The 13190-nt window shown below is 69.1% G+C and overlaps 1 protein-coding gene across 1 annotated transcript; it reads right to left on the reverse strand.

Annotated features, from left to right (window-relative positions):
- Positions 1–1432: 1432 nt before the first annotated feature.
- FURIN (furin, paired basic amino acid cleaving enzyme) lies at positions 1433–12841 on the reverse strand. The gene is made up of 15 exons (XM_032195292.1): positions 12591–12841; positions 8973–9071; positions 8515–8610; positions 7920–8048; positions 7593–7669; positions 7145–7233; positions 6764–6936; positions 5633–5845; positions 5442–5542; positions 5237–5340; positions 5045–5162; positions 3828–4007; positions 3624–3748; positions 3357–3473; positions 1433–3281 (listed from the first exon to the last, which is right to left on the reverse strand). The coding sequence occupies exons 1-15, from the start codon at positions 12768–12770 to the stop codon at positions 2713–2715; spliced, it is 2370 nt and encodes a 789-aa protein (XP_032051183.1). The 5' UTR covers positions 12771–12841; the 3' UTR covers positions 1433–2712.
- Between the last annotated feature and the right edge of the window lie 349 nt (positions 12842–13190).

Below are 13190 nucleotides of genomic sequence, written 5' to 3' on the forward strand. Positions count from 1 at the left end.
TGCGCGAGCTGCACCAGCAGCACCCCCTGCACCACCGGCTGCAGAGGCACTCAGCACTTCCACAAGAGCAGCAAGGGTTCTGCCAGCTGGGCTGAGGGGCTGCTTCTCCTCTCCAGCTTCCCCTGGCTTCTCCCAGATAGCGCAGGCTTTCCCCACATGCACGGGTCTGGCTTGTGAGACACCGGGCACCCCGAGCCGGGGGCTGTGGCCTGACCCCCTGTGCCTGGGTAGTCAGGGCAGCCAGGCTGTGAGGCTCCGTGAGCGACCGTGATTGCAGAATCCAGCAGAAGCCCTCGCTCTCCAGCAGCCCTGACCGCTGCCTGCAGCAGGAAGGCCGCTGTGGGCTGCGCTGCAGCTCACCCAGTTTCACATCCTCCATCCACGGTCCCACAGCCTGCAGGGCCCCGCACTGCGGTGCCCCGTGGAGCTGGCCCCGGCTGACCCCCCCACGGCACCGTCACTGCGGCTGCTGGCTCTGCCCTGCACAGCCCTCAGCCGAGGGGCAGCCGGGACGTGCCCCCTGCCCAGCCTGGCAGGGCAGCGAGAAAGGGAAAGCTCCCACAGCTGCATGCACGCAGCAGGGAACCCGCTCCTGACCACAGGAAGACGCCACGGCTGGGATGGCACGAGGGCAGCTGCAGAGAGGAGCCCCTGAGCAAGCACGCAAAGAAACCCGCTTGGGGCTGTCCCCCTCCCTCCGACAGCCCCCCCGGCCGGCTCTGCCATCCCACGCACTCAGCCCCAGGTGGAGCAGGGCTGGGCCCGGCCCGGGCTGGCAGCGGGGGCTGCCCGCAGGCAACGCGTGGCTGCAGGGGCTGCGCTGGGCACGGGGGCTGCAGCGCGCGAGCTCAGCCGTCCCCAGGGCTGCAGTGGAGGGACGCAGCCCGCGTGCTGCAGGGAAGCAGTGCGAGCTCCCCAGCCTGCTGTCCCCCTCCGCTCACTAGAGCCGGTTCCAAAATTAGCTGCTCTGCGGGTTTGCGATAAGCAGCTGCTTCCCGTCACTCAGGTGAGGGTGACGGTCACCGCCTGGGTGCCACGTCCTCACCAGAGCCCCAGACAGCGGCCCCCTGCAGCACAGCTCCTGCCACAGCCCGCAGCTCTGCAGGGCTCCTCGCCTCCGGGGGCATCTCCGTCCCGGACAGAGCCCACGGGGGGCCCGGAGCCGCAGGGCTCCAGCAGCACAGCCGCAGGCAGCGAGCAGCTGGGCTCCGCAGTGCTCTGAGCCGGGGGGTCCCGGCAGGGCCCCCCCGCGCCCCTGGCTCAGCCCAGCGCTCCCCACCCTGCACCTGCCCCGGGACCCCTCATGGGGCTGCGGAGCAGGGCACGGGGCTGCTGGGGGCCCTGGCCCCACACCTCCATGTGCCCCGGGGTGCCTGCCTGAGGGCCCCCGGCTGCCTCAGGGTGGCAGGACACAGAGCTCGGGCAGCGGGGCTGGTTTGCATAGTTCTGAACATTTAATAACTCAGTCTCTCTAGCGTTATATCCACATCCATTAAATTAAAAACAGGCTCAGGAGGCAGCTCCCGGCTGATTAAATTACAAGAAAAAATTACTGTGCACCAAAAAGTTATTATAGAAAAATAGTCCTGTGGCCCCCCTGCCGGCAGCTCCCTCTGTGACGGGCTGGGACTGGCGCTGGCACGGGGCAGGTGGGAGCCCGTGCCGCAGCCCTGGTGCGCGGCGGTGGCGGCAGGGGGCGAAGGGGCTGGCGGCACCGGCCCCCACCCCGCAGGGAAGGGGCTGAGGGCAGGCAGTGCCGGGGGCTCTGGCGGGGAGCAGAACGGATTGTCACCAAGTGGGGGCAAGGCACGTCGGGGGGCAGGAGCAGCGGGGCCGGGGCTGCCGGGCTCTGCCCGGTACAGGCAGCGCGAGGCAGAGCCAGGGCACGGGCAGGCACCGGCGCTGCCCGAGCGAGCCGGCCGGCAGCACACAGGGCCCTGCCCAGGGGCAAAACGGGGGGGGCTGGGGCTGACCCCAGGGCAGGGGGTCCCTCCCCTCGCTGGGGGCCCAGCCTCGGGCACACGGGGAGGCGCTGCCCTGCCTGTGCTTTCTGGCACAGGGGGCTCCATCCGTGCTGCAGGTGGCCGCGGCTGTGGTGGGATGGGCAGGCAGTGGGCAAGCGGGCAGCAGAGGCCGAGGCCTGGCCATTATTGCTGTTGACGGGCACGGGTGGAGGCGGACAGGCCCTGGGTGGGCAGCGGGGAGCCAGGGAGCAACAGGGGACAGGGGTGGCAGGCAGAGCCCCGGGGTGTGCTCAGGGCGGCAGTGCAGAGGGTGCCACGGCCCAGGCTTGGCTCAGCCCGTGGGGACAGAGCTGCCCCTGCGCCACCGGCCCCGCTGCAGCAATAACGGGGGGAGCCCGGGCACTGCCCCCAGCAGCAGCCGCCTGCCCGGGACGAGGAAGGTGGCTGCCAGCGCAGAGCCAGCGGGCGCCAGGGTCCCGCTGTCACCCAACCCAGGGGGGGCCTGGGGTGCGGGGTGGACACGGGGCCGTGAGAGATGGTGCGAGGCGGGGATGGCGCCAAGCTGAGGACGGTGCCAGCAGGGCCGTGCCTGGGCGCCCAGGCTGGGGCTGAGGGATGGTGCTGGCGGCGGGGAGCCCAGGGCCGCCACGGCACGGAGGGGGACGGGGGCAGAGTCCGGGGCCCCTCGGCCTCGCCTGCCCCTGCCCCGCGGCGCTGGGCAGGGAGGAGGGAGGGGCGGGAGGGCTCATCAAAGGGCACTTTGGTCTCTGATGAAGGCAGTCCTCTCGTTGTGGGCCTCGTACTCCTCACCGTCCGACTCGGAGGGGCCCTCCTCCTGCCAGATGTCAGAGGGCAGCCCCTTGTAGGAGATGATCCCGCTGTCCAGGGCGTAGACCTTCACGCCCCGCAGGCTGAAGCCCGAGCGCGCCTGCAGCACCAGGAAGACGGTGACAAAGATGATGACGATGAAGACGCAGCTGAGGCTGGCGATGAGGATGGGCAAGTTGGCTGCAGGGGGGGCCTCGGCCGGCCCCTCGCCCTCCGCCAGGGCAGGGGATGCACGGCTGCTCTGCGTCTGGTGGGAGCAGGAGAGGTCCAGGCTGCTGAAGTGTGAGTGTGCGGGGCAGGTCAGGCACTGGTTGGGGCCAGGCCCCGCGCAGGTGGCGCAGGAGGGGTGGCAGGGCAGGCAGAGGTGGGGCGCGATGGGCTCCACGCTGTTCTCCAGGCTGTAGTGCGTGCTCTGGACGCCGGGCGCGAAGCCGGGGGGGCAGCGCTTCAGGCAGCTCTTCTGGTGCAGGTAGTACCCCTCCTCACAGACTGCGGGAGAGGCAGGGTCAGCACACCCGAGGGCCCCCCGTGTGCCCCCCCACCCCCCCAGGGCCTGGCACTCACCCACGCAGGTCTGGCTGGGGGTCAGGGTCTTGCAGCCGCTGCTCTCCAGCTGGTTGGAGAGGCTGGGGGAGTCGGTGGCCGTCCCATACAGCACCAGCGTGAACTTGGTCAGCGTGCCTGAAATGAGGCAGAGTGAGGCCCACCGCCGTGCCGACAGGACGGGAGCAGGGGGAGGACTTGCGCCAGCCCCCCCGCGTGTACACCAGGCACCGGAGTTGCCCCCACTCCCACATTAGGCTCAGGGCAAAGCAGCAAGCCCCCCCCTACCATAGTTGTTGGCGTCACTGGTGTTCTCAATCTCCAGCAACCAGTCCCCAGAGGGGTCCTCATCCCACGAGTGTGTCGTCATGAAGGCCCAGTCGTTGAAGCCATCAGCCGAGTAGTCATGGGGCCTGGGGAGAGAGGTGTAGGTTGCCATCCTGGGGACCCACCTGTGCCAGCTCTGGAGCATCCTGCGGCCCCGTCAGCTACCTGGAGGCCAGCAGGGTGGAGCGGGTGCCCATGGGGCTGACGAGGTGGATGGCGAGGTCCCCCCGACGGTTATAGGACAGCGTCAGCCTGGCCTGCGCGTGCTCCAGCCGGCTGATGTAGTTGGCCTTCCCCAGGCAGGCATCTACTTTCCGCCGTACCTCCAGGCGCTTCCCGATGTCCCTGCCAAGGAATGGCAGGAGTGAACCCAATCCCCCCTCACGGAGGCTGCAGCAGGGCGCCCTGGACCCGCTCCCCACTGCAGGGCCGTGCGCGTACTGCAGGGGCGTTCAGCTGCTCTCCGGCCCTGCACCGAGCGGTGCCGCGAGCAGGCGGTGAGGCTGGAGAGTCACGCAGCAGCTGACAGCAGCTCCCTGCCCTCTGACAGCAGCTCCCCGCCAGCACGGGGCGCAGGAAGCAGACGGCCGGGAGCAGCACAGCCTTGCTGCCGCACGCTGCTCGCCCCAGGTCCCGGGGAGCCAGGAGCACGGAGGCTTTGCTCTGCTGCGTGCGTGCTGAATCACCGCTCTGTGCCAGCCATGAATGGGGCCTTTCTTCACCAGCCAGGGGCCAGCTCCACCCCTGCACAGCGTAGCCAGGGCTGGATGGGCACGGCCATCCCCATCCCACCGCTTGTGTGCGGCTGCCCGGGCACAGCCCCGGTGCTGGCACAGGGCTCCGGTCACAAGGGGCCGTCTGCTCGGGACAGGCAGGGACTGGGCCGGCGCCCGCTCTCTGGGGCCGGGTCCCAGGGGAACGGGGCAGGGCAGCAGGCGCAGTCGGGGCCCAGCCCCCCCATGCCCAAGGGCTGCCCCCCCAGGGCCCGGGACTGCCCCAGCTGCACACGAGACTGGGCAGACACTGCTGAGGCGGCAGCAGCCAAGTGGGAATAAAAGGAGCTTCTGTCTGACCCCTGAAAGCCCCTCTGTCTGACGATGGCTTGTGCTGGCTGCTCCCAAAACCACAGCGCGGACGCCTCCCGGCTGTGCCCGGCCCAGCCCAGCAGCGGTCAGCATCCAGCGCCGGGCGGCCACGAGCTGCGCTCCCTGGCCCTGCTCCAGCCCCACAGGAGGGTGGCCCAGGGGACAAAGGGCTCGGGGCGCAGCTCAGCCCCGAGCACCCTCCCGCTCCCCACCTGGGGCCGAGCATCCCCCTGCCGATCCCAGCCCCTGCCGTCGCTGGCTGCTGGGCAGCGCCTGCCCGGGCTCAGCAGCCCTTACTTGGGCTCTGTGAGGACGTCGATGACACATTTCCTCTGCGGTCCCACCGTGGTCCAGTTCCTGGCCAGGCTCACCATGGCCCCGGCATCCAGCAGCCCGTAGCCGTAGGAGTGGCTGACTGCGGGAGGAGCAGGGTGAGCGCTGCCCCGCGGCCTCCCCGCCTCCCGCGGCCCCCACCCGGCACCCCGCTACCTTTGCGGCCGACCCCATTGGTGACCCAGTCGTTGGCGTTGAGGTGCGCTGGCTTCGAGGTCTGCACCACCAGGTGCTGCATGTCCCGCCACGTCAGGTTCTTGCTGCGGGGAGAGGCGAGGCTCAGGTGCCAGCGCCCGGCCGGGCCCAGCCCCCCAGGCTCGTGCGGGGCTCCCCGGCCTGGCCCCACCGTGCTCGGCCTTACTTGGCTTCCAGCGCAAGGGCGATGATGCCGGCGGCGAGGGGTGCCGAGGCTGACGTCCCCGTGTGGGACTCGGTGCACTTCTGCCTCAGGTCAGTCGTCACCTGCAAGGAAGGGCCCCGTAGGGGTTGCTGTGCCCCCCCGCTGGCTCAGCCCCCGCGCGCCCAGCCCCGCAGCCCCAGCGGGGCACTCACAATCTGCTTCTCGTTCTGGTTGCCACTGCTGTAGGTGGTGGCGAGGGTGGAGGAGCAGGCCTCGCTGTACCAGGGCACGTTACCGTACTGCGTGGTGCTGCTGATGGACAGCGTGTAGATGCTGTTGGTGTAACCGTCACAGTTGCAGCTGTCGTGCTCGCGGCCCCCGTTCCCGGACGCCCAGACGAAGATGGAGCCCAGCCCCCCTCGGCCCTAACAACAGAGGCAGAGTGAGGACGGGTGCCCACACGTCACCCCACAGCACAGCAGAAGGCACCACGTGGGAGCCAGGTCATGAGCAGACAGCCCTGGTGCCGCAGAGCTTGGGTCTGGGTCAGGAAGACCAAGCAGATGCCAACGGGGCCCCAGGGATGTTCCCAGCTGGCTGCTGGCCTGGGCCCCCGCACAGCCATGCCCTGCTGCTGCCGAGTTACAGGACGAGGCAGACAAGGCAGCTCTGCAGAGGCAACACAAGCAGGGGACTTTCCAAGAACCGGTGCCTTTTTCTGCTTGGCTGGCTACAAGGGGTTTGTGCGCATGGGACTTGCAGCTGCCCGGCAGCCCCGTGGGAGCTCCACAGCGTTCCCAGCCGGCTGCTGAACCCCTGAGCACCACGGCTGCACTCACAGCATGTATAGCAGAGCTGGCACAGCACAGCGGGGATTCGCCAGTACACCCCACACAGTACACCAGCATTTCCGTGCAGGGAATCCCAGGCAGAGCACAGCACAGCTGAGCCACGTGGGCTGTGCCGCAGCCACACCACGACGGAGCTGACAGCAGCTGAGGACAGCGAGGGGAAGGACAGGCGGAGGCGAGGGCGAGCAGCTGGCACGGAACAAGGCAGAACCAGAACGGGGTGCCAGGGAGGAGGGAGGGACGGTCCCTGCACCAGTTCCCTGGGAACTTCCTGAGCAGGGAGCACGGGTGGCAGGGGGAGCACCCTGCGCAGGAGGAGCCCTGACTCAGCCATTGCTCAGGAAGAACCAGAAAAACCGACAGAGCCTGATCCCAGAGAGGGCTGGAAGACGACTCACGGTGGGACAGCCGAGACAGCCGGGACAGCCCAGCCACCCAGAGCCACAGGACAGGCGTTGGAGCTCCGCTGGAACCTGGCAAACTGCTGCTCACCTGGCTGACTCCCCGGAAGAAAGCCTCCTCCGCCAGCCGGGCTGGGCCATCCACAGTCTTGCCGTCGTCCTCTGGGCCCCAGCTGGCACTGTAGATGTGGATGTGGTTGGGATTGAGGCCCAGCGAATGGGCCTCCACTGCATCAGTCACCTCCCCATCCAGCATGCGCACGCCTAGGGCCAGAGAGCAGATGTCACGGGCGACGGGGCTGGGCTGGGCGGCCGCGCTCCGCAGGGCAGCGGTGCCACTGGGGACGGCTCCGCGCCTGCTGCCGGCCCCTGCCGCGGGCTGTCCGCTGCCTTGGCAGCAGCGCCGAGGTCGCAGGCACCCGCGGGGCTGAGCGCGGGCTCTGCACTGGCTGCGGGACGGGGCGGCACCCACCTCCGATGCGCGCGTTGTAAGCCACGCCGACACCGCAGATCCCGTTGTTGGCCACGGCAGCGACTTCCCCAGCGCAGCGCGTGCCGTGCCTGCAGGCAGAACAGCACCAAGGGCACTCAGCGGGGAGCGAGGAACACGGCGCTGGGAACCAGCTGCGGCTGGGGGGCAGCGTCCAGGCTGCCTCCACCCCACCCCTCCCCACACCAGGCTGCCAATAAAGCCCTGCTAAGCCCACCCCATGGAGGGGCACCGCAGAGCTCTGGGGCAGGGGGCACTCAGTGGTCTGCTCCCGTTCCAGGCAGCCCCAAGGGACACAGCTCGTGTCAGTAAGGGAGGCAGGGGGGTCTCCATGGGGCAGAAGTGCCATCACCCCGGCACCCTCCCAAAATCTGTAAGGGCTGATGCCGCCTGCTGGGTCCCTGCCGCGTCTGGGCTCTGCCAGCCTCACCTGTTGTCATTCATCTGAGTGTAACGGGGCTGCGGGTCTGGGTCCTGGTCATTGACATCAAAGCTTGCCCCTGGATCCTGGAAGGCAGACCCGGCAGTCAGAGGTTGTGCCCTGGCCAGCAGGCCCTACCGCCCTGGGGCCATGCCTGCACCGTGTGCCCCAGCACGGAGCCGAGCAGGGTGCGGGCTCCAGTCCCACCACCACTGCTGCCCCCACACCCCCATAGCAGGCACGAGCCCTGTGCCGTGCGGCTCTGGGGATGCAGTGAGCAGACACCAGCCCCTGCACAGGCTCCTGTGCACCGCCCAGGGATTGCCCCACACTTACGTAGTTGGCCTCCAAGTCAGGGTGGTTCTTCTCGATGCCATCATCCAGGATGGAAACCACGATGCCCTTGCCCGTGTAGCCCTGCTCCCAGGCCTGACGCACATTCAGGTCCCGCTGGTTGGTGTTGTACTGCCAAAAGAAGCCCTGGCATTGTCAGCTATGTCCAACTGCTGGACTGCAAGTGGGGTGTGCGGACCCCTCCAGACCCATCTGTAAAGGCAGCCTTTGCCCTGCTCTCTGCTGTGCCCACGGGAGTTTTGCACAGAGCATGGGGCTGGCTGAGGACAGTGCTCAGAAATGGGGCTGAGTCCCAGAGGGTGCCCACGTCCCACAGCCACAGCTCCCTGTGCCAGCACCCGGGCTCAGTACAGGGGCAGGCAGTGCATGCACAGACCCAGCTTCTGAGGCAGGCAAGGGGCAGCTGCCCCGACTGCCAGCGCCCCAGCAGGGCACGTGCATCCCCTTCCCCAGTGATACAACGTAGGGCTGTGGCCTCAGCCCTTCCTCCCCCTCCTCCTCCTCCCCAGCCTGGCTGGGGGCAGCGGCCTGGCAGCCCTCCCTCGGGTGCCACCCCCCCGCCTCCCCCAGCACTCACCAGGTACCACTGCTGGGGGAACTTGGGGTCGGTGGGCTCCATGAAAACGTCTCGCTTGGTCCTGCGCTTTGCCACCTGCTGCTCCAGCCAGTGCACCTAGGGCAGGAGGTCATGGGGCTCCCTCGGCTCCTGCCTGCCCTCCTCCCGCCCGCGCCCTCCAGGGAGCCGCCGGCACCTCCCCGCATCGCCGCCACCGCATCCCAGGGGCCCGCCAGCCCTGGCTCCTCCCGGCCACCCCGCCCGCTGCGCCAGCCCCGCCGCCACGGCCCCGCTCCAGCGGAGCAGGCAGGGCAGGGCACCAAGCTCTGCTGAGCAGCAGGAGCCCGGCAGCCGCCGGGCCGCGCGCCCATTGTGCAGGGCTCAGGGCGCCAGGTGAGCGTGCCCGGCCCCTGGGCCACAGCCAGGGCACAGTGATCGCCGCCGTCCTGCCCCGCCGCCGGCCGCCACGCTGCACCTACCTGCGGCTCCCGCGCCAAGCGGCTGTGCCAGGGCTGGTGGGGAGACAGGGAGCGCTTCACCACGCCACGGTGCCGAAAGTGGTAGTAGTCACCGAAAATCTGGAGCAGAGAGAGGAGCAGGATGGACGCGAGAGCACAGCCTCCCCGGTTCCGTCCCTCCTAGCAACCTGCACCCCAGGGCTGCCCGTGGCACCCCTGCCCCAGGGGCAGTAAGTCCCACATGGTGCCACAGAGCTGCTGCCCTGGCAGGGAGGGTGCTGGTTTCTGACCTGTGTCGGTCCTGGGATGTGACCGACCCCAGCAGAGCCCTGTGTGGGTATCACACAGCCCTTTCTGCCCACCACCCCCCGGGAGGAGGCAGCACCGGCCAAGGAGCCGGGCAGAGCCCCACGCACGAGGGGGTGTCTCTGGGGAGGGACAGGACGTCAGCACAGCCCCAGCTGGCCCAGGAGGCCGCTCAGCCTCCCCGCGGGTTATTTTTAAACCCTGAAGCCCTCTCCAGTCCTGCCATTTCCTCATCCCCTCCTGCACGTCCCGGAGGCTGGCCTGGCCGCAGCAGCCCAGTCCTCCCAGCCCAGCCGCCTGCTCAGGGTGGGAGAGGGGCCGCGTGCCCCCAGCCCCCTGGGAGCTGCGGGCAGGACCCCCCCACCCGGGCTGGCGAGGGCTGCAGGAGCACAGGGAGGGGACATCCACCCCTCTGCCCACCCCACACTCTCAGACTGAGGCAAAACAACTTGGTTACCTTTAAGGAAAGCCCAAAAGCTTATCAGAGCCCTGCAGATGTGACACGGTCCTGGCCACCATGCAGCCAGCCCACACCAAGCGGGGGGAGGAGGGGAGCCCTGCCAGCCACGAGGCACCCGCAGCCCCGGGGCAGCAATCCCAAAGTCCCTCACTTTGCCCAGGTGCTCTGCAGGGTGAGGGAACACATCCCCGACCCGCAGCAGGGCCAGTGCCACCCCTGCTCCTGCCCAGGGGCTGAGTGCCGGCAGCACAAACCCCTGCCCAGAGGAGCGATCGCCTCCCGCCGTGCACCAGCCCACGGGCAGGACTGGGAACGGGCTCAGCTTGTGGCAGCCCCGTGCTGGTGGCACAGGACAGCAGGGGCACAGCTTGTGCTACCCAGGAGCTATCCAGGGGAGCCACAGCTTACCCCGACGCACGGTGCCCGTGACGTGGGGCCTCGCTCCCTGGCACCGACCGGCAGCCAGCTGCTGCTCCTGCCTGCAAGGGCAGCTCTGCACCCCCAGGGCCCCCGGGGTCACAGGGGGGGGGCACATCCCCGCGGGGCTCTGTGCCCCCTGGTCCAGCCCGGGATGCCCAACTGCTCGTAGCACCTGGGGCTGTGCTGGGGTGAAAAGCTTCCACGCCAGGCTGGCTCCCCCAGCACCCTCACCCCTCCAGGGCCACGAACAGAGCCCCGATTGTTCTGCCAGCAGATCTGGGCTCTGCTCGGTCACTGGGCTGGATTAGGTCTGCACACATGCTGCGGTAGCAGACAGGAGCCGGCCAGCCCACATGCTGACACCCTAATCCCCCGCAGTCCCTGTCCTCAGCAAGGGCAGAGCCGCCCCCAGCCCCGCACGTCCCCGTGACGCCCACGAGCTGGGTGGCAGCGCCGACCCCATGGGAACGGTGCCGACCCACCCCATCGGCCCCAGCAGCTGCGCCTCCCCCCGTTACTGCCCATCTCCTGCTCAAGCCTGCGCCTCCTGTGCCCCTCTCGCTGGGCGAGTGGCCACGAGTCACAGCAAGGCCCCAGCACCTCCAGCCAGCTGCCAGACCCCGCAGGCCCAGGGGACTCCAGTGCTGCGGCCGCTGCCCGCCAGGCTCCGCGGGCAGGGAGGACTCCAGCCCGGCGTGCCTCTGCGGACAGCGCCCAGGCACCACGCGGAGGCCGGGAGCCTTCCAGATCTGGACCCCGGGGGCCTCTCCCTGGGGCAGGGCCAGCAGCGCCCGCTCCTCCCCGCCTCCTCCTGCCGCATCCTGTCCCAGCCACAGCAGCTCCCCAGGCCCCGCTCGGACACCCCCGGTGGGGAGCCGGCCCCCCAGGCCAGCCTGGCCTCGTGCCTCAGCGCAGACCCCGGGACAGGCTCCAGGACGGGAGAAACGTGCTCGGGCCCACACCCCCTGCTGCAGCCCGAGCTGACGGCTCGCTACAGGGGTCGTGCTCCCGCTCCGCCAGAGCTCAGCGGCTGGCAGGGCCAGGGAAAGCAGCCAGCCTCTGGCTGCGGGGCAGGTGGGGGGTGCTGCCCAGCCAGACCTTGTGCTGAGCCTCCCAACACAGCCCCAGGCTCTCCAGCACACCGTGGGGCATCCCCAGGCAGGCAGAGATGTGGCCGCAGAGCTTGGTGCCTCCTCGGCCCCGGCCCAGGTCCCAGGGCCCCACAGCAGCAGACAGGGTGGGTACAAGGGCAGCACGGCAGAAAATGCCATGGTGGAGGGCAGCTGAGCCCTGTGCCCCACTCCCAGCAGACTTGGCAGAGACCTGGCCCAGCAGGACATGCCCAAATCTCCTCTTATAGAGCAGGAGGCACCCCTGTCCTCCAGCACACACCCTGGAGGACTTGGGGCTCCCTGACCCAGAGCCCTGCTGCCCCCACAGCTGTGCCAGGGCTGCTCTCGGGCAGCAGGATGAGGCACCCGCTGGCTCCCGCAGCAGCCACCCTCCCCATGCTCCCAGCAGCTGGCTCCCAGCGAGGTCCTGACACCGCAGCCATGAGTTGTGCAACTTCCTCTGGGATTTCACCCCTTGCTTCCTTCCTGCCAGACCAGCATGGCCCGGCGCACCGCCTGGCTCACGGGGCTCCGGGACAGCGGGGTCCCTGTTCCGGGGGTACTCACAGCACCGCAGCCCCTCGCAGCCCCAGCATCCTCACTGCACGGCGGGGCACCGGCAGAACCACGAAGGCTCTGCCTTGCTAGAGCTTTGCTAGCCTGTGGGGGCTGTCCCGGAGCCAGCCCCCTGCTCCACAGACCCATCAGGCCCCCAGGGCAGCGAGCTGGGCCTGAGCTCAAGAGGTGCTGGCCAGCCAGCAGGGACAGGACACGGCAGGGCCACACGTCCTGCCCACGGCACTGCAGAGCACAGCACCACCCCTGCACTGGCTGATGGCAGAGAAAGCCGAGAGCGGTGGGGGCCTGCTGACACAGGGCTTGTGAAGGGCAGCTCTAGGGCCAAGGACACATGGCTGCTGTCAGAATCCCTCTGCTTCAGCGGAGCCCGGAGGCTGCGCCACGCTCAGGCACCGCTCGCCATGGGGAGCATGGGCAGGATCTGGGAGATGAGGAGCCCTTCCCTCCTCCATCCACACGCAGCTCTCCCAGCTGCCTCACCCCGAGATGGGCTTTTCCTCCTTCCACCTCCAGCAGGCAGGGCATGCCGTGCTGTGCCGTGCCGTGCCACCAGACCGTGTTGCTGACGGGGAAGCCGCGGTTCCATCCAGCCCCCACCACCACCGTGGGTACCGGGCAGCTGCAGTGAACCAGCACAAGCACAGGGCCCGGCCTCCCAGGCAGAGCCACCCACCGGCAGTGGGGCTGAGCCCAGCCCCTGCCCAGCAGGAGCAGAGCCAGCGGGGACACAGCTGCTGTGGGAGAGGGAAGCAAGGGACTTACCGGGCCCAGGTTGAGGAATCCATGCTTCCTGGCCAGCCTGTCAGCCTCCTGGGGCCCCGCAGGGACGAGAACGGCCCAGGTGTTGGTGTAAATACGCTGGGCCAACACCTCTTGGGCCAGGAGAACAAAGGCAACCAGCAGAGTCCAGAGCAGGAGCAGCGAGCAGGGCCTCAGATCCATCAGAGTATCGGGGTTCCTCTACCAGCAGCACAAGGGTCCAGGCAGCGGCAGGTCCGGCGTCCGCCCGTGTCAGATCCCCACGGCCCCGCTCTGCCCCGCCAGCCCCCGCTCAGCCCGACACACCATGGGGACGGAGCTGCGGGCGTGGAGCGGCCAGGACAGCAGCACAACCTGCAGGGAGACGGAGAGCGGTCAGAGCCGGCCGGGACGCTTTCCTCGCCCATGGGCCACGCTGGGGGCTCCGCTGGCTGCAGGCGACGCAGCGCCCTGCTGGCCCCAGGGCTGCCCGCGGGGCTCCGCAGCGGCCGGCCCCAGCGCAGAGCTGCTGTTTACCTCACCTATTGCCCAATGTGTACTTATGCTTTGTGCTTGCAAACACGGGAGGCAGACCGGGAGGGGAGCCGGGCACGGAAGGAGGCG

This window comes from Aythya fuligula, chromosome 11, assembly GCF_009819795.1.
Source record: "Aythya fuligula isolate bAytFul2 chromosome 11, bAytFul2.pri, whole genome shotgun sequence".
In the NCBI taxonomy this organism is placed as follows: domain Eukaryota; kingdom Metazoa; phylum Chordata; class Aves; order Anseriformes; family Anatidae; genus Aythya; species Aythya fuligula.